Source organism: Dermacentor andersoni, chromosome 8 (genome assembly GCF_023375885.2).
Source record: "Dermacentor andersoni chromosome 8, qqDerAnde1_hic_scaffold, whole genome shotgun sequence".
In the NCBI taxonomy this organism is placed as follows: domain Eukaryota; kingdom Metazoa; phylum Arthropoda; class Arachnida; order Ixodida; family Ixodidae; genus Dermacentor; species Dermacentor andersoni.
The window spans coordinates 113,465,037-113,490,584 of record NC_092821.1 but is presented as its reverse complement, the minus strand read 5'-3'; the positions used below and the strand labels follow the sequence as shown (position 1 = coordinate 113,490,584).

Below are 25,548 nucleotides of genomic sequence, written 5' to 3'. Positions count from 1 at the left end.
ACACTCTCAAATGAAAATTCCTAGGTTTGTTCCCTTATAAAGAGTGTCCATGGCATAGCCCTTGTGCAGAGTTTGTTACTTTGAATTATGAAAAGTTGCCCCAACCCCAGTTTTCAAGGAATCTAAGGAGCACGTTTATTTTCAAGTAGTTTTAAGGGCCCTCGAATATTCTTTTCCAAATATGAGGGTTCTCGAGGATTCCAAGGAGGTCTATGAAACCTGCCAGGGAGGCCGATTACAATTCAAATTAAATTCTGGGGTTCTTACGTGCTAAACCCATGACATGATTAAGAGGCACACCATAGTGGAGGACTATGGCGTGCCTCCACTACATTACATCATGATGTGAATCTAAAACGTTCCTTGTTAATACCTGGCTCTTGCATCATGAAACCCCATATATCACCAGTGTTTTAAGAATATACGGGTATAATGAAAGTATTTTGTGCGCTGGAGCTGTCAGCACATCCTTTAAGTTCACTTTTGCTACAATACAACTTACAATATGGAAAAAAAAAAAAAAAAAAGTAGCTATCCGGTATAGTCAAACCTATATATAGTAACATGAATCAAACAAATTAGTGCATATAAAAAAGCATATGCAACATCTGGTTGGCCTTGCCCTATTTCAGCAAGTATTCTGTTGCTATAATGAGACCAAACATGCAAGATCCAAGACAACGTTGGATACAGCGAAGTGAATATATGTTCACATGGCAGTTCATTAACCCTCTGAGGGTCAATGACAAATACACGGCGCTGCGAACAAGTCTGAAAATGGTTGATGCCGCATATTTACAGTGCCGTCTGCACGTTTAAAAAGCGCGCCAATTTCCGAACTTTTTCTTTTCCGTCATGTGCTGCCACTATGTGGGAATACAGGGAATTTTTTTCGCATGCCTCCCCTGGTCTCCCTCTTTCGGTTTTCGTTGCATGGTTTGTTTTAGAGCTAGTTTGCGCCAGCGCGCCCATATACTACCGCTCGTGCATTGGCGTGAGCGTGCAGGCGGCGGTTTGGCTTTCGTTCTGCGGACGGTTTCGGTTTCTTGCGCTTGCAAAACTGATGGCTATCTCGTAACTAATCACTCAAAAGGCTACCGCTCCTTTCTCGCTCGTTTAGTGCTCACAAGGGTGCGCATAGGAAGGATGCCGCCGTGCATGCGTTTCCGTTGCATTTCTTTTTTTTGACACTCGCGAAAACTAATTGCTTCTGGTTGGCGTTAAGATGAAGATTAGCAGAAGTTTGTCAGACGTTTTGCTTTTTTGATGGGCACACAACCACACAGTTTTCTTGAGTGTGGGCACCTAGGCAGTGTGATTACGCTATGAACATAAATATTAGTTTAAGAGCAGCAACAGGTGAGAGTTGCAAAATATTCTCATGTGTGCATTTTCAAAGCCTTGAACTATGTGTATAAGAATGCATCACGTTTTTAATTTTTATAAGTTTATTTCCTGTTTTATTGTTGTTATTGATGAATGAAAAGTATTATATACCAACGCAAAATAGTTTTTTCTCACTTTACGGTCACCCTAGAAAAATTACGGTAAATTTTTTTCAAAATAAGTCCCTAAGAAGAATTGGAATCTGCAATTAAAAAAAGAAACAATTGACCCTGGGCGGTCGCATATGGTGAAAAAAATCAACCCTCAAAGGGTTAAAGTTTATATTCTGGTAGCAAAAAGGTGAAATAGTACTCAGCAGAAGCAACTTCAGGAACAGCACGCTCTGGGTGTGTGTGTGTGCATTTTGGCCAAAAGCCTGGCTCGGCTGACCAGCAGCTGGCAAGCCAACGGACCAATCCAACATGATCACACCGTTGCATGTTATTGATCGTGCAAAGCATATATTTAATTTGATGTTGTTCACATGCCACGTCTAAGCACAGCAACAACAAGCTATAAAAATAGACAGAAGACCCTTTGCTGGCCCTTTGGAGACAACCGGTGTACTTGCATGTCATTCACAAACTTTTTTTTCTTCGCCTGATATTGTGCAGTGCTGACGGAATGCAGTTTAACCTCATAAAGCCACAGCACAATTTCACACCATAAAATTAAAACACCTTTTCACATTTATTGCTGATCCCAGGGAGTATATTGGTTTGACGAAAACAGTGAAATTACCTTTCAGTAAAAATGAATAAGTATAGTAACTACTTAGCAATTGATTTCCTAAACTATCCACAAATGAAAACTCCCTCCAGCACATAAAAAATGGTAGCATGGGCTCTACAATCGGTTTCCAGTACTACTTAAATCAGAGTTTGCAAGGATCAAATACCACTCTTCAATAACGATGGGTTTGGCTTTGTGGGATTAAGCAAAACATTCCATACGTGCAATCACTCGAGAGTACTACATCACGTCAGTATGAATAAGGTCATAAAAGATGACGCAGAGTGTAAAAGCCAAAATTACGCCAATGTCACACGATGTGCTGACAGTGGAATTGAAAGTATGCACATTAGTTAGCCTTAAATTGATGCATTTCATTCCGTGAGCACTGTACAACTGTAATCATTGCTCCTAGATATGCAAAAGACATTTTAGTGCTGGATGTGACCTCACTATTAATGCGGTTCAACTGCAACATCAACATTAGATAAACAAAAATATGCATGCGCTAGGATCTCTTTATCAACACTGTTCTTGCTTTGCAAATATATACCTCCCTTAAAGTTCAGCAAAACCTTTATATTAGTAAAAATCCTGCAGACATGACCCTGAAGAGGAGAGGGCTGGAGAACATTTTTTTTTTAGTTTTCTCTGAGGTACATACCTGTTGCGAGATACATCTACATTTCATTAACCTTTAGGTGTAGCACACAAGGCGCCACAAATGTGAAACAGCATAAATTGAAAAGCACTACACTGTTTTTTAGATAAAAGTGACTTTGGCAGCGACTCTGATGTTGGCGATTTTGTATGCGATAGGAAATTCTCCGAATAAACCTGCTCGAAGCACGTATACCTCTGCTGTCCTTCCACCATCAGAATATTTCGAAGGTTATCCTCAGAGACGAACGAGTGAACCTTTTTCTGAAACAGAATTCTTTTGTAAAACCCTAAGACACGGAACAGAAACATCGGTAAAATCAGAGTGATACCAATTTAGCAAATGTTACATAAAATACGGGAGAGTTTGCAGGCATGCAACTGTTACAGGCGTCAGAGAACTCGGGCACACTTCATGCAAGAGTGCAAAGCAACTGCCGCGAACATCCAAGGTGGCTAGATTTGTAGAGCATATCTTATTTTGTCGTTTAGCTTGTGCTACAACAAAATAAGATATGCTGTACCAACAAGCCCCTATAGCTATGCTCATCGACTTCGTTTGTAGAGCAACTTATGGATGGGTAGACATTACGGATACGCTCAGGGCTTAAAGAACACTAAGAGCCAACTCTGTAAAAGGAAAACAGGAACGAACCTTTTCCGCTTGCGTGCCGTGCTCGAGTCTTCCGTTGTTGACTCCGAGTCACGCGACGAGGGCACTCTGTTTACTGCTGTTGCTGTTGCTGCTGCAGCCTGACGTGACATCCTTGTCATGTAAGCGGTGTAGCTCTCCAGGCGGTAGGGTTCGTGGATCGAGGTCTTGCTCGAGCCAAGTTTCTTCAGAGCTGCAGTTTCACACAGTTTTGGGCATTTCATAGGAAATTGTTGCCAGGAAAAAAAATCGGGGGGTGAGGGAGAGTGAGAATGGCATTATTAAAGGGGCACTAATGGGATACACTAAATAAGGTTGTACGGACCAAGTATTCTTTCACGACTCTACGTGTGTCGATATTGCAGCAATAGGTTGAATATTAGAAGAGAAAACCCACCTAGACAATAAAAAAACATCACACTGGGCATTTGTTATGACTAAGTTTAACAGCCTGTAACTGCTTCAACATGGCCTAGAACAACAATTTGTAGCTTACGACACACTATACATTCAGAATCGATTCAGTGCACTGTACGTTGTTATGCAAGTTGCTATTAATTGGCTAATTAGGCCCTAAACAAAAATCATCCTGTTTTGGATATCAAAAACTTTTATCATTAAAAAACAATTGCACTTTTGAAATCAGCTGATAAAATTACATTAGCTGTGCAAATTTGATTCAAATTGTATAAAGTATTAAAAAAACTTTTCAAGTGTCTCATCTTCCGCTTAAGAAGCCTTATCCTTGTTTGTAACTTTTATACCACAGTGTGCGACTCCATCTGTTGATGCCCTTGATTTTGGTACATAAGTACGACATCACGAATTTCAAACTGGTTATTTTTTGTATTTGGGGTGTTGTGATGTGGTAAATGTTGCGAAAAATTTATAATTTAGGTCTTTGGCTGCTTTACACAATATAGTATGTCTTTACCAATAAAAAAATTTGACTAGGCCTGAGCAGACACCGTGAATATCCGTGGTGTCATGGCAAGCTGATGCAGGGAACTTGAAGGCGGCAACCGCACGTTTTTCTTTGTTGCGCCTTTCCTAGCTTACCAAGCGTCTGCTCCCTCTGCTAAGATTTTTCTTTTTTTTTTTGTATTGTAAAAGGGCTCGTTGTTTTTACCTTTAGTATCTCTTTAAAGAAGGTTATTAAGGCTCTTAGAGCCGGTTGCAATGATGCATTACTCCATGGCCCAATCAACTACGATAAGCAGACAACGAAATCCTTGCGCACAGCTTACGCCTTTCTTTGGTCCCACAGCTTTTGAATTTACTTAGTTTGATAGTGGATGTGCTACTTCCTGCTGCCGTAATGCACAGACTGATGAACCAGAAAATCAGGGGAACCAAGGCGCTTTATTTTTTAGTTACTATCACATGAAGTAGGCAAACAACAAAGCCAGGGAAAAGTATACAGGGCGAAATTAGGTGTTATATTTAATTGAAACATAGAAAATACTGATAAGCTAAGGGAAATAAAAAAGGGCCAAAAGACAACTCCCCACAGGTGGGAGTTGAACCCACACCTGCAATTACGTGCACAATGCTTTACTAACAGAGATACTTTCGTTCACTTCATCAGGCGTTTGTGAGCAGGCCGAGGATCTAGCCCTTGGAGTGTTTGCCAGCACCACCACTGAACAGCAATGGTGGAAGATGGAATATCCTTTTTAAGAGGAAGCTTTAGCTCGGGCCAAACTCCGATGCGGCCTATCCAAATGCATGTAAAACGCAAAAAACGTTTTTCTGCCATAACCCCTGGTCAGATCCTAATGAAATTTGTTGCACTTGAGAGAGAAAGTTAAATTCTAGTGACTGTTGGTAGCGGAATTTCTATTTAGGTCCTGAATTCTGTTAAAAAGATTTTCAAAAATTCGAAGGTTTGAAAAAAATAGAAGCATGACATTTACAGAATCATAGCTCTGCATAAAAAACAGATGCTATCACAGTTCTGTAAAGGGAATCCATTAGATCACTGAAAGCAGACAAATGCGATATGTCATATTATATCTTACGTGAATTTGTTATGTTTTTCGCAAGGGTTCTGCAAAAGCTGTATTTTCATATTAGTATAAGATTATTTGAGTACATTCTGCACGCATTATGAATGGGATCACCTGGCCACGAACAGTGGACGACAAAAGCGGCACACAATCAAGTGGAAAGCATCTCTACAAAATTACAGCCAGTATCTCGACAATTGTCATGCTGCCGCTACAGCGCCTACAGATAGGCTCTGTAAGGTGTCCAAAATTTCAGTAGTACTTATACATTATGTTTATGCAGCTAGTGACGTTGCTGCAGAGGTGTCCAAATTATAGGTCAACGACTGTACTTTAACTTAGGAGCAGGCAATCGGCAAACAGACCCTCGTGTTCTACCCAATAGAATCAAGACTGCTGGAGTCGAGACCCTCGCCATGTAATGAGCGAGAAGAAAGGGGATCTAAGGGGCACAAATTTTGTCTTTATTGCAACTACACGAAATCAAGAGACAATGAAGCCAAGGAAAGCATAGAGGAAACTAGCAGATTGAAGAAAGAATGCGAATGTGGAATTATAAATGACGGGTTAAATTTGCTATGAGCTTCATGTTTTTAACAGACGGAAAGCAGAAGCAAGAACAACTTTCCTACTGGTCGGTGACCACAAAAATCCTAATGCTATGTAGACAATTACGCAGATATCGCGTGCGTGATGAAACAAAAAGCTTACCCTGAGTTGCAAGAGGGCTGCTAGCCATGGCCACAAATGCCTGCGTTGAGTTGATCCAGTGGATGGCTATTTGACCTGAGGGAAAAAAAGTGAGGGGGGGAGAGGGGGGGAATCACAGGAACAAAAAAAGGAAGACAGAATGACATCAGCACTACAAAGCAATGTACTATCACATACTGAAAGCAACTGCTGTGGTGTAATTGCATTTGTTAGGATAATGCACAGGAAAGTTATTCAGTTTGCCCACTGGTTAATCTGTGACAGTAAAGGATCACAGAGGGTGCAAAATTAAATGGACGACACAACAGATATGAAAACCAAACCAAAATGACGTAAAAAAGAGCATGCTTCTGATGCCCTCCATTCTCACCACCGGCAGCTTATGTTATGCTCACTGCAGGATGAAGGCCTCTATCAGCAGTCTCTAATTGTTCTCGTCTTCCACTAGCAGACCACATCTTATGCCTGCGAACTTTCTTATCTCATCACAGCACCTTGTTATCTTCCATCCTCGACTGTACTTCCCTTCCCCTGGCACCCGACATTTAACTTTAGCTGGCGACAACCTAAGCATGCAGTGGCAAATATACTGCTGTCCATTTCTAAGGCTGTGTTCAATACTTGCCACAGACGGCTAAATAGACAGGTAAGCAGACAGTGGCCATGTGAAATTTCGTTCCAATTCTGACGAAGCCGGCAATAAGGACAGCTTCGTGAAAACAGCATCAAAGTAGAAAATGATGCAGGCTACTCTGCCGTCAAATAAAGATGGCAGGAGCGCAGAATGCTTGGAAACTCAAAAGGAAGGTCGTCCATGCACGAGCAAACGCATGCTTAATGTAAACTATGCTGTGTTGTTCATAGGCTTGCACATAAAAATGTTTTAGAGCGCAGCTCTTAATGGCCCGTTCCTGCGGTGAGCGTCAGCGGCGCCTGCATAACCAAGTGAACGAGCGCAACGGTGAAAGATGAAAGAGTAAACGCGGAACGGCAGACGAAAGACATGAGCCACGAATGGCGGAGACCAATGAGAGCAGCCCCTTCAGTGACATGCACGCGGAAAACTGGTTTCCCGTGGACCTGCCTGACCGCTAGATGCGTACTCGTATCTGGTCTCAGCTGGACCACTCGTTAAGTACTACTGTCTGCTCACGTCAGCTCTCGCTCGCGCTTGTTTGGTTTGCTTGGTCTGGTCCTGTTCGTGCTTGTTTTGATTGTCATGGTTTCCAATGGTTTTGTAATCTGATTGCATGCACGGCACAAATTATGTAGTACTTTCTGGAAGCCAAGCGGTACCAGCGATTACACTGGAACCTTCAATGAGTCATGTATAAAAGACGACGCACTTGACCCGCAGGTCAGATTTTCGACGACTGCCCACTCTGCTACATGTCTCTCTCAAATTCTTTGCCTCAATATACTGCGAAATGAAACCGTGTATAGAGCTGCGCTCAAATTTTGCATTAGGGAGTATCATAATCACTGGTGAATTAAACAAAAAGATAGCAATAATACATGCTTTTTCTTGCTTATTTTTATTGGCGCAAGGCGGCGTCAAGTCAGAGAGACATCTTCTGGATGCGTTCCTTTACTTGGGCTCGAAGCTGCCGATGTAAACTGCCTCAATGCTGGCCATCATTGCAGAGGTCGACTTCTTCCAGCGTGAGCGCCTCTCGGGAACAATGCTTGGCAGCGCAGAAACACACTGAGCAGGTGTAGTGTGCTTTTGTGGGCGGTGCTTGTACTGAATTGTTAGGCTGTCACCGATTTTAGTAGACCAGTGGTTGTCTGCTCTACGCATTGTGGCCTGCCCGACTGTTACTTCAAAAAGAATATTGGGCCCTCAACTTGCGGCGAATCCTCCTCAGTGCTCAGTGGTTCACTAAACAAAGGCCACACTTGTGCCACAATCAAAGGATCATGGCTCCTTTAACTACAGATTCAGGTTGACATATAAAGAGCAATCTTTACCTCGGGGCGTACATCAATTTTTCCAATTTATATGCACATGAAATGCAAGAGTGGTCTTGTTAGACAAACGTTGGGCCCATTTGAATGAAATCTATTCTATTTATGAGAGAAAACTGAATCCTGCTTCGGATCTGTGGTTTGGGGTAAAAAGTGCAGATAATCAAACAGCGAAGGGTTCGAGCATCCAAAATTTTGGACATTCTTATACATTGGCTCTATGGTGTATGTGACGGTGTCGCGAAGGAGCCAGAATCATCGGGCACATCCGAAAAACTGGGCGTCTGGAAAAATCGCACATCGACTGTATATGTATCTTTGCTCTAGCTAAGAAAGAGGGGTATGTCAAAGCATGCTCAGATTCAACTACTTACCAACTTCTGAAATGCGAATGTCAAAAGGTGCTCAGAAACACGAAACACTTAAATAAGTTATATTCACTTACAGTCAACATGCATTGCATATTACTCAGTGGGTAACGTGTTGCTTTGCGTACCTTTTTGCTTGCCCTGCAGTTTGGTGCCTGCAATATGCCGACCACTGTGGTGATGCAATCTTACAGTCTTACAGCGATGTTGTATAGGGGATTGCCACAACAGTTTTCGTGCAGCAGAGGCAACATGTGATCGCGTGGTCGATATTGAAGAGGCACAAATGCATTTTACAGAGTGGAAGCGCAACATACCAGAACATGCCTCAAAAAGTGTAAAAATACTAAGCTTGGTTATGGTGAAATTACGGCAGAGCCTTGGGCAGATCACAGGCAGTGGCAAACCAAGCCTCTAGGACTTCTGCAACAATGTGAGAACCCCATTATACACTGCTTCATTGTCTTCTATGTGTGAGTTGCTAAAATTAGCACACACATGCAAAGGTTTTTTTGTTACTGTTCTTTTCGCATTATTTATTAATATTTTAAATTTTTTTTCTGCATTTTTAACACCTCAAACAAAAAAGTGCGACACCTGGTAGTCCTGCCTTGTTACTGGCTTGCTGGCCTCTTTTGTTGGCAATAAAAAAAAACTGCCTAGAAAGAAAAACAAAGGAAACGAAAAGGGGGACGTATCGGCCTTTGCAGTTCCCTCTCTTCAACCAACCCTTCCCCAACTCACCAAAGCTGTTGAACAACTGGTAGAGGTCATTGGCACGCCATTCTGCAGGAAACGTCAGGTGCAAGACGTGGCTCCGAGACGGTATCACTGTGAGCAACAACAGACAAAGGCACCGAATTAAATTTCCACCTGCGGGAACTCCTGGTCACGACACCGAGGAAGTCACAAATGAAACTGTGCTTGAAAATGCTTCTTCAGTCGGCTGTGTATCCCATTTGTCCATACCCGAGGCAAAACCATTCCGAGCTCGCACCAGTCCGTTACTTTTTTTTCCCGAGGTGTCAACGAAAAACGTCAATGCCCTCTGCCAATGTACTCTGCCATGAAATTTTAACGCTGGATCTTTCATTCAAAAGATAAGTTACTTTACATACTAAGCTAGCGGCAAGAGAGTTCCGTCACATGCTTCCGGCACTTTGGAAGCGCCATCACAGGATGACCTGGCGAAGTGTTTAGCCTAGGCATGGACCACCACTCCATTTGTGATGGTTGCGGAGTTTAAGAACCGCAATAATATCGAACACAGTGGACACAGAAAATACATGAGGCCTAAAGGAATAAAGAACTGTCCAAAAGTGACAGTGATTAACATTAAGTGGAAATAAATTTCTATTCTGTGAAAGTAAGCTCTGCAGGTTTTTTCCATTGCGAATGATTTTTTTTCCAGTTGCCCAATATAGCGAAAAATTTAATTCAATTCGATTTTTGTGAATATGGGCCCCAGAGCCTGAAAAATCAGTCAGCTACTGCAGTGACAAAAGGGGTTCAAGAACTTAGGTGCCTCACTGCAAGAATGGTATGCTGGGAACGTAGCTAACGTCCGCACTTGTTAACTATAGAGAGAAAACAAAAACATAATAAAAAACACAACAGACGAAAGGAAGGCTACACAGATGGAGAGCTAATTGACAGCACGGAAATTTTTATTTTTACCCCACCAATAAACATGCTACTAAAGCACATGCAACATTAAACGCACGAGGCCATATATGTACAGACTTGCATCCAGATAATTATATCCACAACTATTCAGTATGAGAAAATGAGAGGTCATGTGACCCTTGCATTTATCGACATGAATAAAGTATGCTTGAGTGATACGTGCGTGTATTGTGAGATCAACTCTTGAAATCGGAATCAAATTTTACTACTATCCCAGGTTGTCATTACAGGTTGATTAATACAGGAGGAGGTCCCAGAGTCTTAGACTGAACTGAAACAAATAGCTCATCAGTAAACATTGAAGTAGGTAAGATGATTATTAGCAGCAGTTTACGAGCAATATCAACCCTGAATAGCTGTGAAAATGATTACCTGAATGCACAGTCGAACCCAGATACAGTGGAATCTTGATGATACGAATCTCACGGGTGTCACAAAAGATATTCGTATTAGCCGAAATTCGTATCATCGAAACACAATCAAAGCTAGCTAAATTAAAGAGCCAGAGGTGAACTCACTCAGGCACACGTACGTAAAAAGCATTTATTTCTCGAAGAAAAAGTCTCCAATGTCCTTCTGCTTCTTTTTCTTTGTCAGGTCTTAGCAGACTTTGTTCAAATCCACAAAAACGCGTGCATGTGTCGTCGCTGATTTCATCCGCGGCCATAGCACGCCTCAGAACGTCGAGCGCGTGCAGCGTTGCAGCCGCCGGTGGTGGTCCTTCACCATCGCCCATGTCTATGTGGTCGCCATCATCGCTAGAATCGGCAGCCTTGCATGTGGCCTCTTCGACAACATCTTCTACCGTGCGCGCACCCCAGGTGGCTAGATTGTCATCTACATACCTGCCAACCTGGCGAGATCAAAAATCGGGAGACTTTATTCGCGCATACGGGGGGGGGGGTGTCATTATTGTTTCACCTTCCGGTGGCCTTAGCAACTCGGTGAAACACGTTCTCCATCAGTGTTTTTTCATTTTTCCAACCATAGACCACTGCACGTCCCACCTTTCTTTATTAAGAATGTTCTCTGGAAGACTGTACGCCTGTAGTGCGGCAAACTCAGCTTCAAGAGAACCTAAAGCGTCTTCAGCAGATTCATTGGCATCTTGGGGCAGCAGCTGAGGGAAACTCTGAATAAAGAAACGAAGACTCGAGAGCGATGCCTGTGAAATTTCAGGTTGGCCACCTCCGATTTTTCCTTAGTTGCGTTTCAGAGTTGCATCTACATCCAAAGCGCTTCGCCTCATCTCATTTTGGAAATATTTTCCGTAGAAGAGGCCCAACGTAGTCGCTGACACTAAGGGGTAGGTTGTGTTCGACGAGGAATCCCGTAAACAGGCACTCCACACGAATGACACTGTCGTCGCACTTGTTCCGGAGGAAGTTCACTATGTTGCCTTGCTGCTCAGCGGTACGAACATAGCTTTGATGCTTCACCGTGGAAATGTGCAGTTTCAAGTCGCCGTTGACACCGTGAGACACGCTGACGTCGCATCTAAACATTCTACAAAATGCAAAATGTTCTCCTTTTCTTGATGTCAAAAAGCACGGAAATTCAGAAGTTGGCAAAAGCTTCTGCAAATACCTTTTCTTCGACTTTGGTAGCGCCATGGCATCAAGCACACGAGAATTCTAACTTAAAACGGTGCACTGCACACACGGCCTAGCCAACACTAATCATACACAAAAGCAGCAGCAACAATATGCACCATGGATAGACACTGTACCATGGAGGAAGGCATGCATGAAATGCAAGAACTACATTGGCTCTGGCTTTGGTCGGCTAACTAGGCGCTGTCGTCGGCTGCTTAGTCGATGATACCGATGGTGCTAGTGCTGCCGTTGTTGGTGATGCCGACAATTGCGATGCGGCTGTAGATTCCGCGGTGCCGGTTTCGCAAAAACCATTATTGCGCGAACAGAGACGAATTTTCGGGAGATATAAGATAGTGATTGTACAATCGGAAAGTTCAGTAAAAAATCTGGAGTCTCCCAGGTGAATCGGGAAGGTTGGAAGGTGTGCATCTACCGTGCAAAAGTCATCAGCTGAGCACTCGACATTAAGCCGTTCCCAATCCTCAATTGTATCTTCCGGCTCTGGGGACACCTCTTCTGGACTCCCGAAGAAGCCGCATTGGCCGAAGCAGTTCACTACGGTAGTCGGAGTTACCCGATCCCATGGCATAGCTATAAACTGGATGGCGTCCAAGAGGCTTATTCGGAAGTCACCTTCGTTCTTTCGATCAATTTTAGCAAGTAGGCGGCCACAAGAAGGCCCTTGAAATGGTGCTTTGCGTTCTTTATAACGCCAGCATCAAGGGGTTGCAGGTGCGTCATCGTGTTCGCGGGTAAAAAGACAAGTTTGACGCTTTGAAGCGTTACTTGCCTCGGGTGGGCGGCACGCTGGTCAAGAAACAGAACAATCTTCCGATTCCTGCAAGCCATCCTCCTGTCAAGGAGCGACCGAAACTCTTCTAACAGCACTGCCGTCATCCACGCCTTTTTGCTTGCGTGATAGACCCACGGCAAATGATCCTCGCGCTTGAAGCACTGGGGCTTTTGAAACTTGCCAACTACCGCGAGCTTAAGTTTCTCCTATCCGTCGGAGTTACAGCATAAGGGAACCGTATGAGCTCTTTGCTTTTTTTGCCTCCTTTGCATGCTTTGCCTTTTAAACAGAAGCTCTTCTCGCATTGCAGGTTAAAAAACAGACCTGCCTCATCAGCATTAAAAACATCACGAGGCTCATACTCCGCGATGAGTGATGGCAACTTCGCTAGCCGGTCGCTGACAACTGCCTCGTCAGCTTTTTTTCGCATCGCCGCAAACGCTTTCATAAATGAGACCGTGCCCGGTCTTAAAACGCTGTAGCCAACCACCTGAGGCCTGGAATCCATCGATGTGCAGAGCAAGTGCAAACTCGTCGGCTTTCTCCCGCAAAACTTTACCGTCAATATTTACACCAGCTACGGTTACTTCTTTAAACCAAGTCAGGAGAGTCTCCTCAAGCTTCACATGCTGAGTGGTCTTCGTTTGCTTCGCGTTGACCTTGAACGAAAACACGTGTTTCACGATAGAGTCTTGCTGTGCAACAATTGTGCTCACTGTTGACGTTGGGAGGCCTAGCTCCTTAGCCAACTCCGCCCGCTTCCTCTCGGGATCTTCATTGACCTTTCGAAGGATTTCTAATTTCTCTTTAAAGGAGAGTGCTTTCCGTTGCGACACATAGCTCGCTGCGACTAGGCAAAATGGCGCAAACACAAAGAACGCGGCCCGAAGCACAGCAACCACTCTGTCCGATGGCATGCAGAAAAGGAGGAAAAACACAAAAGCGCCACTGCTTCAAACTCTTCGCGCCCAGTCGCGGCCTCTGCGCTGTCCAGCACTGCGTCCGTGTCTACGCACCAAAAGAGAAAGGGAGAAATTGCGCGACTGCGCGCTGTTCTCTTTCGCGGCCGTCGGAGGGGCATCGTTTATTCGTATCAACCGACGCGGATCGAAAATCGATTTGTAACAACCGTTCTCTAGCACGTTGCAAAGTAACGGGGCTAGGCCGGGACCATAGAAAAATTCGTATCCGGAACTTCGTATTAGCCGTGATCGTATCATCGAGATTCCACTGCATATTGAATTCAAAGGGGGTTCGCAAAATAGCTTGATATATATCAATAAGTCGATATATCGAATAAAAATTTAATACAAAAATTTTACAGCTATTCCACATTTTTCGTAATCCACAGGGTCATGAAAAGCATGCAGCTACAGATGGATTAGGAATTCATCAGAGGGTTGAGAATTCTCATGTATACAGAATTTGAACTCAATGTGAGAACTTTCTACAGTAATGTCATCTAAGAGAACATCAACACCGTATTTATTCTAATACTATATGTCAACATATCTTTTTCAAAAACATTACCCAAAGTGGGCTACCAACCTATATTCGTGACCGAAAGATCTCAACCTATGTTCATAAACAAAACTAGCAATAGTACCAAGCTAACAAAGTTCCTCCGTCTCGCATGGCGGATCTGTTGGCAAAGATTATCCAGACTGGCTTTAAAAAATTCTGCATATTCAATGCACTCGACGGCATCGAGGACGTCATTTGGGATGCCAAGAACAACTTCTCCGGCAGTTTTGATGAAGACACAGTGTATGCCATTGTCCAACAAGATTTAGCAGCTGAGCTTACGGTAAATAAAGGAGTCACGTTCAAAGCTTTTTCTAAAACGATATGAGTTAACCTATATTTCAATCATTATTTTTTTATTTCTAGGAGAGTTGAAAATGTAGAGGTCTACGTATGTTTGTGCTCAACCTATTTTTGTGTAAACACGGCATTTAATGACCAGCATACTTGGGAATAACCCATGCAGCCACTCGAAAACCATGACTCACACACAAAGCATTGCGAAAAACAATGAAAGAAGTAAACCTGCTGCATGATGACATACCAAGAGGAAACACACAGCTATCTACCTTGTAACTCCTATTAAAACAATTTGAACATAGTGCTAATAAAACATGCAGTGCTGGCCCAATCAGAAGTGTTTCCAGATATAGTATGTGACACATTTTGAATATCATTATTTTTATAGGTGCTTTTGTTTTTTTATGCACTATGTTAGCGTGCCCAAACTGTGCACACAGCACCTCAAGGGGATAAGCTATGACCTTGCGTTTTCTACGCTAGATGTGCTTTAGTAGTGTATTCATTTCCGCAGTATTAGTAAGTATTTCTCTGTCAAGCACCGCTCTGTCCGTGTAGTTTTCCTTTACTATCTAGAGTTGTCTTTCTTTGAGCACTGAAGTTTGCAAGTATAACACACATGGGCTGCGAGAGAGCGAGAAATGTCTTCGATGTCCAACAACGCTGAAGGACTTAGCACCCATCAAATACTCAGTCCACGGGGATTTCGGCATTGCATTGCTATTAGAAGCCACCCACCACAACGAGTTGGCCAAGAACAGATTATACGGCTTTTGTCAAAAGTACACAGGCTACTCCGCACGTTTACCATACGTCATTTGGCTGTGCGCGGCAGTTTCCGTGGCGCTCCTGATGCTCCAGACCTCTAAACAGTGAACAGGAGCTTTTTCTTTTTTTCCATTCCCTAAAACGTTAAACATTTTGCCATTCCACAAGAAGTCCTTTAAACAGCCTGTAGTCAGCATGGTGGCCGCAAGCAACGTAGCCCGTATACTTTTGAAAAGGACTGTACACCAACAGTGCATCAATTTGGGCCGGCCGGTACATACGTGGCCAAGGAAACAGCGCTTTTGAACGGGACAGGAGGAGATGACACGCACTGCTGCCTCGTCTTTCAAAAGCACTGTTCCTTCACCCAACCCTGCAGGAAACCCCCACGGCTGGAGTAATTCACTTACCTTCGTTTCCAGCCATGTTTAGAGAGGGAATGTCTGGAGACTGCATCATGTGGATCCTGACAAGGGAATGAGAAAAAAATGACTGATTGGCTGGATGACTAATTGAGCGACTGATCGAATGGCAACTGACTAGATGATGGATTCATGGGATTCAATGTCCCAGAGCAACAGTGGTGCCACGAGAGACGCCTTAGCTGAATGTCTCCAAATTACTTGACCGCTTAGGCATTTGGTAATGCTCATTTAAACCTAAGCACACCAGCACCTCTGTGCTCCCCCTCAACCAGAATGCTGGTGCCGGAAGTTGCACCTGCGACCTAGTGCCCAGCGGCACAGCACCAAGAACGCCATGCTGGTGTGGCACGTATGAGCAAAGTGAGAGAAGGAGGTGAGCACAGGAAAACTGACACTCCCTTCGCATAGTAACATTTGTCATCATTAGTTCACTGCAACCCTAGGAACGTATTTAGGGTCTCCAAGCATGTTCTAATAAATAAAGCTTTAGGATGATTTCTGTGGAACTGTAAAACGGAGAGCAGTAAAATGATGCACACACACACGTGCACTTCGAACTTTATTTTGTACCTTCTGTAATTGGCTGTAGTGCATTCCAGCAAACATCCACACAAAGCCTTAAGAAATTCCCCTACCGAGGACGACCTTGGTCCGTCAGAACTAAAACTTGCAAAGACAAGTTCAGCTTAACTGTGCATAGGTAGTTCAGATTCACTGCTTTTGTTTCTTCAATGTGCCTCTATAGGTGACACCACAGAGCAGCAAGTATTTGTACTCGCAACGAGCTCTCAAAAATAATGTCACTGTCTTGTAGAGGGTCTGATTGATGAGAACTCCCAACTTTGACCTCACAACAATTAAAGGATGCAAATCTTCAGAGCTGCTTCAATATCATTGTCGCTTGCCACTTCCCCAGGCACATTCCAGCAACTGCTACAAGTCAAAACCCAACAAAGATGCTTTGTTGCTCAATGCAGTCCTCAAGTGATTAGAAGAGATGCATTCGAAAAGAAACCAGGGCCTGGTGCGTAGACTGCAGCGTGGCATTGCGCGCTATTCCTTGCTTTGATGTGTACTGCACAGAGGCCTACTTTTTTAGAATGACTGAAGTCAAGTTAAATGGGCGTTCATCAAAGTGATAGCATCGTTTTTAGTTCTAAGAACACACCTTTTCAGCTAACCTTAGTACTTTGAAGCTCTGCGGTCAAGTTTTTATCAGGCCTGCCATTAAGCAAACTTTCAGTTTATTTTTTTTTTGTATTTTTTTCTTGCCTTCTCCTGAAACAAAAATTTTCTGCATACTTCTGGCTTCTCCTTTGTGTTATATGTTTCTTTTAATGAATAAAAACAATCAGTATATTTAGGTCTTTTCTGCATAAAGTTCTCGATAGTCAAAGGATGAAGATGAAGATTTAGTTTAGGAATTCCCTCTTAAATATGTGGAAATAGAGAAATTGATTTTTCAGAATCCAGTGAGTCGATTTGATGAGGTTTGTTGCACTTGTAAAAATTTTAAACCTAATGACTGCATTAAGGCAGCAGGTTTTCTATTCTGGGTCATCAATAGTTTTTATGAAGTTGTTGAACATTGGCAATCTATAAAAAAAAAATGGGAAGCACAAAAAAAAGACACCTTAAACTATCAAATAAACAGCTGTGTAACTCAGCAAAGTAAAAAAACAAACACACGCGCACAAAAAAAAAAAACATCATAATTCTGTAAACCTCAACCAATACTACATGTAAACTGGACCACCAAACTGATGTGCCATACGGCACAGAAATATATCACCAAATTGTGAGTAGGACTTTTGCAAAACACTCATAAACATCACAACGATTTCGCATAAACTGTCAATTCATATATAAAATTTGTCTGCTTGACATGCTGTAATGATAGATGCTGCTTAGAGAATTGCCATATTTGTTTTTGGTGCAGAGTTATGGATCTGTAAACTTTGTGCGTCCATTTGTTCTTTTGTTTTACGTGCCAATGTTGAAAACTTCCGAAAAAAAAATTCTCTAAATGCTCCAAATCAAAATTCTGCTTCTTAGAATTACTAGATTTTTCACTTTCTTTTTCAAATGCAAGTGATTTCATTTAAATCAGTCAAGTGGTGGTCTCATAAAAGCATTTCTGAGTTTTACATGTATAGCAAACTTCTGCTGATTCGACTTGGGCTAAGGTGATCTTGACCGAAGGTCCTGGCCTGCGACTAAATATTTCTAAGGGTGCGAAGTAAAGTTAATTCGATCCTAAAATTGGCCTTCGGCAAATCATCTGAACTTGACTCGTCAGCACACACGTGCTTGTCCTCAATTATGGCCCAGACAGCGATACCTTCAGCAGCAGCTACTGTTACTGTCTTAGCTGAGCTTAGGGGACCGTGAATGCATCCATCACACACGTCATTCCCAGCCAAAAATGCTTACTCTCTGACTGTCCTGGGAAGGTTCTAAATAGAAAATGGCAGCTCACGATGAATAACGTCAGCATGTGCCCAATTCTAATAAGCACCTTTCTTACCCCACGAAAATTGGCCCGCCAACTGTCTTAGCAGTACAAGTGGATATGGAACCAAAACCATGCAGTGGTGTTCGCAACAGCCTACCAACAGAGCCAGCCTAGCCAGCATCATAGCCACTACCGTCACAAGATGGCGAAAGTAGTAGTTTTCGAAGTTTTCATGTAGCGTGATGACAGGCTGCTTTCAGTCTTTGACTATGAGATCTCATTCAAAACACGGGTTAGTTCACATGCTAAGCTAGCGGCCAGCAGGAACAAGTCGCATCAGGCGTTATTGGCATTCTAGAGGTCGCAGGATGAACTAGCGACGCGGTTACGGTCCCGGTGTGGTCCACCAACACGTTTGCGATTGTTGCAGAGTCATTTGATAGATACACAATATTAAATGCACAATGGGCCGCATAGAGAATGTGTTGTGGTCCCTAGACAACGATAAAGTGCTATCTGAGAGTGATGACAATGGACATTAGGAACAAACAAACGACTGTTCTGTGAAGGCAAAGTTAGCTCCTTTCGCTTGTTTTTCATTGCCAGAGTCGGAGGCATGCTACATTTTGTGTGCAAAAAAATTGGGTGCTCTACTATGTTTAGAAGCGCTAGTGTCATTTCTATGTTAGTTTACTAATTTCAACACCTAGAAAGCATTAGATTCGGATCGTATTAGAATCAGGCAAATATACTGCCATACGGACAGGTGGTGTGTTTCATAGTTTTTTTTCCTACCTGTTGTTTCATTTGATATGCAAAATAGTTCCATCAATTTGATCGAACCCATTAGGGTTGAATTTATGGAAGTTGACTGCATAATTGAAAAGAAAAATCAGAGTTGGCCCCAAGTTAAAGCTTTTTCTGTTTTTATTCAGTGTCCCTTGAAGACGTGATTGATGCCACCCCACAATCCTGCCTATGACAAAAGAACCCACAGAAAACCATGTACCTGTTGAGATATGGCTTCAGGACTGGGCTACTCTCCTTCAGCTCAATGCTATGGTCCTTGTTTTTACCTGTGCAAGCAAAACGACACAGGTCAATGAGCGTCCTCGCAGACCACACAATGCAATGTTTTCGTAATGCACACCGTATTCGCTCGTGCAAGACCCTCGCTTTTCCTCTTCCGGAATCTTGGCAGGGTGTGGTTTACAAAAGCTGGGCACATGGCTAGTACTAGATAAAATGACGAACGATGTCGTATATCATGTACTCAATCACACAAACTTACCGCAAACTACACGCGCATTTGCTCAAAATTTAGACCTACTGATGAGGTCGCGTTTCGTTCTTCATCATTCTCAATGTCACTGCCACTGTGACCGGGGCTTACTACCTGGTCAGCACACACCCGAAGATGACTACTCACAGCACCGTTCATGCTGTTAGATGTTCCAGCAGGTTTAAATCTGTTAGCAACAATATCACCTGATACTGAATGTCACGCATTCGAAACCCAATCTTTGGCGGAAGTTCTTCTTTCCCACAATTTTGTTCGCAAAGGTAAAGGGTGCGGGTCTTACACGGGTGAATACGGGATGAAATGTTTCCGTAACGCACCGCTTGAGGATGGTGCCTCCTTCCTTTGCTGCCCTGAGCAAGCTGTGGTGCAATGCAGTGATAACTGTACATTAATTCCCGTTTCAAGTTCCCTTCCCAAATATGAACCAACACCTACTCGCCCAGCCTTGCAACTGTTATCAACATATTAATTCCCACAGCTTGCTAGAACGTCCCAATGGCTTCCATTAGCTCAGAGGAAAGCGTTACCCTAAAAGTGCAATGTGGACATCACCTATTGGCAAAACTCGTAGCGTAGATTCGCAAAGATACAGCAACAATGCTGTCGCATTTCATGCAGGAAAACAAAAAGATGAACTCTATTCACCTGAATTTTTCTTTTTTTTTTGGCAATACAGGTCAATAGAAATGGCCTTGTTTTGCAATAGTCACTAATGTACAGTGCAAAAAAATGAAACGAAAATGGTACGATAAATAAATATTTATTTAATGGAAACATGTGATGGTTACATACAGAACGAAACATGCAAGAAAATTAGAAAGATGCCCCACACCCCCTCTCCAAAAAAGTGTAATATTGTGGGCTGGTGCCGCCGAAGAAACACGAGAAGGCCGAAATGGACGAACAGCGGGAGTTTAATGACATAGATGGTTTATATACACGGGAACGCCAGTGCCATCAGCAAGTGCAATGTTGCTAGATGAAATGGCAGACAGAAAACCATAAATAACTGAAACCCAAAGTGACGATGCAGCAAAAAAAGTGCTGGACAAAACGGCCAAAAGGCAAAATAATGCGACACGGGACAAGGCGTAGGTAAGAGCGATCAAGATAAGACATATTCATGCTTTGTTAGGGTGAGAGATGACTGCCTTACACGTAGAAACAATAACTAAAAAAACAAATGTTCTAGCCTGGAGACTACTGAATGGTTTAACGCAATAGTGCTAAGGAGCCCGTGTCGCAGAAAGTCCGGCGTCGGCGTCCAGCCCTGCCTCGGCAAAAAGAATTTTGAACCGAATTGCAAATGACGCATACCCAACCACTTCTCTACGACCAAAGTTGCTCATGCCTTGTCTTTCATTCTTTACAAAGGTATTCCTCAGAATTTTTGGAACGGCAACCCACAAACAAATGTAAAAAAAAGAACTCCAACAGCCCATGTCCTCTAGGTTAGCTCCTCTCAGTCTTGAAATCTTAAATGTGCAAAATAAAAACCAGAGATCGACCCATGCAAGAGGCCGCGTTTCTACGAGAGAGCTCACCTTTGTGCATCGTTCGCAGCCAGCGTTTCCCGGTAAACGTTACGGTTACATAAGCTTAATAATATAACATATGCTTACATAAACAGTTGCGGAGAAGCATGAACAGCAGTAAGGGGTGTTTGAATGCTATTGCGTTCCACTCTTAAAGGCGAAGCTTAAGCGTCCTCCAAATTTTTCGAATGCTGAGAGCAATTCGGCATTCGACCCAATGCCAATAGACCAGAAATATGTTAATTTAGCTAACTGCTAATTGGCTTATTAAGGATATAATAAAAAATACCCCAGTTCCTGGAAAATGACTGCTGATCCAACACAGCTGGTCCTACCCTCGTATCGTGTGGCGCTTTTTTTTTACAGCATGGCCCATGTTAACTGGGATATCTTGTGTATCCTGTAGCACCTTTTTTTTTAGTAGCTTGGCTCGTCTTAGCTGGGATATCCTGCGTACATAGAAGACATGTGACACCTACCTAGTTGCTGGCAGAGGCCCATGAAGCACATGCCCGTGACAAATGCGTCGTAGCCAGCCTCGTGGTACTTGGCCTTGTCCAGGTTGTAGCCGTAGCCAGGCTCGGACTCTGGGGCAAGGGGGAGCAGCCAAAGCAGTTGGTGGCACCATTAGCTGCGCAGATGCCGCTGGGCTCACAAGTGCACAATGCGGGCTCCGCGAGTTGATCAGGACAGAGCTCTACACAGGCCTGATTTCGGTGCCCAGGCCTGGCCAAGGCATGCCCGTCTGAAGCGCAAGCTCGGCCCGGGCCTGAACCTCCACGATCAGGCCCAGGCCTGGCCCAGGCATGCCATTTGAAGCGTGAGCCTGGCCCACGGAGCAAGAAATATTTAGGAGTGGAAACTCCGCTGTTTGCGGCGACCAGAAAAGGTCACAAGCCCGCGGATATATTTTCATGCTGGCGGCATGGGAACAAATTACCGTCGTTTCGGTTGCTAGGGCAACCGGTTGAGCGTGTTGCTCCCGTTCGGCCGCGCGCGCCTGACTTCTACTGAGGGCACTCTGGCGCGCTTCTTTACCGCTTGTAGCCCGAAGAGCAACTGCTGCTACGCTTCAGCCATTTGAGCACAGTAAAAAATAAAACGCGTTTTCCATGACAGCTATAAAATGATACGTAGCTTCTGGTTGTAGCCAGGGCTATCTTGCTCCGTGGCGGGCGGTTTTTGGCTTTTTGCGCTTGCGAAACTGATGGCTATCTCGTTCCTAATCGCTCAAAGGGCGACCGCTTGTTTCTCGCTCTAGTGCTCACAGGGGTGCGCATAGGAAGGATGCCGCAGTGCATGTGTTTCCGTTCCTTTTCTTTTTTTTAAGACTCGCGAAAACTAGTTGCCCTAGCCGCTTGGCGATAAGAGGAAGATTAGCGGAAGTTTGCCACACGTGTTGCTTTTTTTGATGGACACGCAACAAAACAGTTTTCTTGAGTGCGCGCACCTACGCAGTTCGATTACGGGCGTGCCTGCTGAAGCAAACACCCGTGTCGTCTGCTTGTCGTCTGCTTTGAGCGGGCGCCGTCAGAGTGAGCGCCGGAGCTGCCGGAGCCGCCTGCCGGGCGCTGCTGTTTTTTTTTTCCGCTGCGGCTTCTACGACGGGCCGCATGGTGCCGCCACTGCATAGGGTAGCGTCGGCGCATGCAACAATTGTGACTTTATCTGGTCGCCCGCGCCCGCTCGCGCTGACGGGAGTTTCACCTCCTATATGTCTTACTCCGTGGCCTGGCCCGGGCCCGAACATCCACGATTGGGCCCGGGCCTGGCCCAGGCATGGCGTCTGAAGCGCAAGCCCGGCCCAGGCCCAAACCTCCACGACGGGCCCGCGCCTGGCCCAGGCATGCAGTTTGAAGCATGAGCCCAGCCCGGGCCTGAACCTCCACGATCGGGCCCGGGCATGGCCCAGGCATGCAGTTTGAAGCATGAGCCCGGCCTGGGCCTAGGCATGTCATTTGAAGCACGAGCCCTTCCCGGGCCCGAACCTCCACGATCGGGCCCGGCCCAGGCCCACCAAGGAACTCAATGCGTACATGGCTTTAAAAACATCGTAGCTTAGTTGGTATAACCAAGGACATTGCCAAAAGACTGCTGCGACAGGAAAAAATTGCCATAAAAGCTTTTTTCAACAGAGCAAGTGTACAGCTAACACGAGAAGGCTGAAAAAAAATGCAAAAGAGTGGTTTTGCCAATTTTCTGAAAGGCATATTATTTAAAGCTCCTATGTATGCTTGATGCTGAGAACAATAGGATACACATTTGTTAAACAGCTTTTGATTCATAAACAGTTCTTGCGGCCAGGAAAAGCTTAAAATTATATATTAGGTGCACAGCAAGCAAAAGCTGCTGAAATTTCAAACATGCATACAGTGGACTGTATGACTCAGCGTTACTCGGACTACAATAACCCAGCAAAAGAAGTGCATCATATCCGAAATCCGTTTCCTCCAAAATTCGGGTCGCGCTAAGATGTGAAATGGCACAATCTTTGTATATATTGCTGTCTTATCCAAAGATGATCGTGAAAGCAATGAAAACAAGAAAATTAAAATGATTAAATGCTAATAGATAAACCCGTTTATGCGCTAATTGTACAACCCAATCGCACGGCCCATTGCTGTCTGCTGTTTTCAGTACGCTGGGGTTGCCGGCAAATGGCAGTTCTTTCTGCACTAGAGCATATATATTTACATCCATGCAATGGCAAGACTGAATATACAGAATGTTTCAGCGAACACTTTCAAAATTCTTTAAATGTTGCCTGTGGCAGATATCGCAACTCTAGTTCATGAGCTGGTCTACTCAAAGCGGCCGACAATACTTGCAGAAAAAATGTATACAAAATTTACGAATTAATAAAAATTCACTAATTAAGATTTTAACTAACTACATTGTGGCCCGTGTTGCAATTTACAAATTCTAGCCGTGGAGTTCGCAAGGGAGATCCACTTGGAATAAATTTTCAAATGACACCAGTTTCTGGATATAAATTCCCAAACCTTGCAGAGAAATGCATTGGTGTTGCAGTTAATTTGTTAACAAAATGTTGTTTCATGCATTGAAGCACACAAGTAACTGGAATGCCAATGCATTTCTCCGCAAAGTTTGGGAATTTATATCCATAAACTGCTGTCGCCCCGAGAATTTGCTCCAACTAGATCCGCCTTGCGAAGCCCATCGCTAGAACTTTAAATTGCAATATAGGTCATAATTAGCTAAAAAGATAATTAGTGAAGTCTTTTAATTAGTTGACTTGGGATTTCAATTTTTTTTCAAGTAGTGTCCGCCGCTTCGAGTAGACCAGCTCATAAACTAGAATTGAGCTGTCTGCCACAGGCAACCTTTAAAAAATTTTGGAAGTGTTTGCTGAAACACACTGTATATGTTCCCACACAATAGCATACGTACACCCACAAACAGCAAGATTAATGGCTGGCACAACTTCACTGAGTACGGACAATAGATGCCAAGCAAAGAACAACTTCTACTTTCCCCCATTCTTAGGAGTCTCAGCGTTGTATAAAGCTTCCTCTTAAAGTAGGCTATCATGTGCTCTCTGTTGATCCTTTTTCTGAAGCAACAGACTCCCAACAATATTAATCCCTCTGATGTCTTAGTACCACAACGAAATAGTAATAATAATAATAAAGAAGAACCTTACAGTATTGGTTGATAAGCTAAGTCAAGCAACTCACCCACGGGTGGCACACAGGATGTCCTGCTGCGAAGTTGCTTGAGCAGCAACTCTAGGGCAGTGCACGCAAAAGTATCCTTGAAGGAGAGGGAGGGGGGGAGAAGTGGTATAAGGACAAGCTAACCATGCATACGATAGAGCCAACGCTGGCATTATTATCTTAGGCAAGGAACAAGAAGGGGAGTAAGGAAACAAGAAAAAGATCACGCAGGTACGCATGCACTCTAGGAATCTAAGCAAGGCAAAGCATTTTGCAGACACTCGGTTGTCCAGCACAGGTTGGGTTTCTGCTAAACCATATCAGATGGACCGACGCATTTGTGTAAGGAAGGCAACCGCGCGTGTGGCGTGAGAGTGCGTGAAGACAGCGACAAGACAACTACAACGGCGACGACTACAGTGTGACGGCCACGGCGATGGCATGGTCGATTATTTTGTGCTCCAGTGAAGAAACGTTACGTGTTCTGTTACCTGGACTGATCACGAAGGCAGTACAATGTGTCGCAGCATCTTGTGCGTAGTGCGGGGTACTATGACGAAAACACATGGGCAATGAGAGCCAATCATAATCAAACACCGTGTCTGAAAGTGCTAGCTATCACAAGGGAAGATTGTAAGAAAGTGGCAGGCGACTTGATGCACGCGAAAGACAGCGGGAACGTTAGCTATTGTTCGCACATTTCGTTTCTGAGCTTGAGGCCTAAATGAAACTGGCTCATGTGCGCATGTTTTCGCACGCAGGTACTTCATCTCGTGCTTGCTATCGCGACAATCATTTCAAAGGCCTGACCACACAACTTTCTGTCCCCCCTCCCCCTAAGTACAGCACCATGAGGATGACGGACAACTAAGAAATGACGACAATGACAGCACTCCGAAGAGAATTCCAAGAGAATGTGTAGTGACAAACATGCTGCACACCATGGCTCGAATGCTAAGGGGCAGCAAATAAACAGATAATGCTCTTCTGTGATGACT

The 25,548-nt window shown here is 43.9% G+C and overlaps 1 protein-coding gene across 3 annotated transcripts in view; it reads right to left on the bottom strand.

Annotated features, from left to right (window-relative positions):
* The window catches only part of Mybbp1A (MYB binding protein 1a), a 58,816-nt gene that overhangs the window by 6,520 nt on the left and 26,748 nt on the right, over positions 1 to 25,548 (bottom strand). For all 3 annotated transcript variants that reach the window (XM_055069680.2, XM_050176800.3, XM_050176799.3), the window contains exons 11-17: positions 24,572 to 24,647; positions 21,353 to 21,460; positions 19,045 to 19,111; positions 15,566 to 15,621; positions 9,231 to 9,317; positions 6,151 to 6,225; positions 3,434 to 3,623 (exon numbers count right to left, since the gene is read on the bottom strand). In XM_055069680.2, coding sequence (XP_054925655.1) covers positions 3,434 to 3,623; positions 6,151 to 6,225; positions 9,231 to 9,317; positions 15,566 to 15,621; positions 19,045 to 19,111; positions 21,353 to 21,460; positions 24,572 to 24,647 — 659 coding nt within the window. The remainder of the gene's footprint in view (positions 1 to 3,433; positions 3,624 to 6,150; positions 6,226 to 9,230; positions 9,318 to 15,565; positions 15,622 to 19,044; positions 19,112 to 21,352; positions 21,461 to 24,571; positions 24,648 to 25,548) is intronic.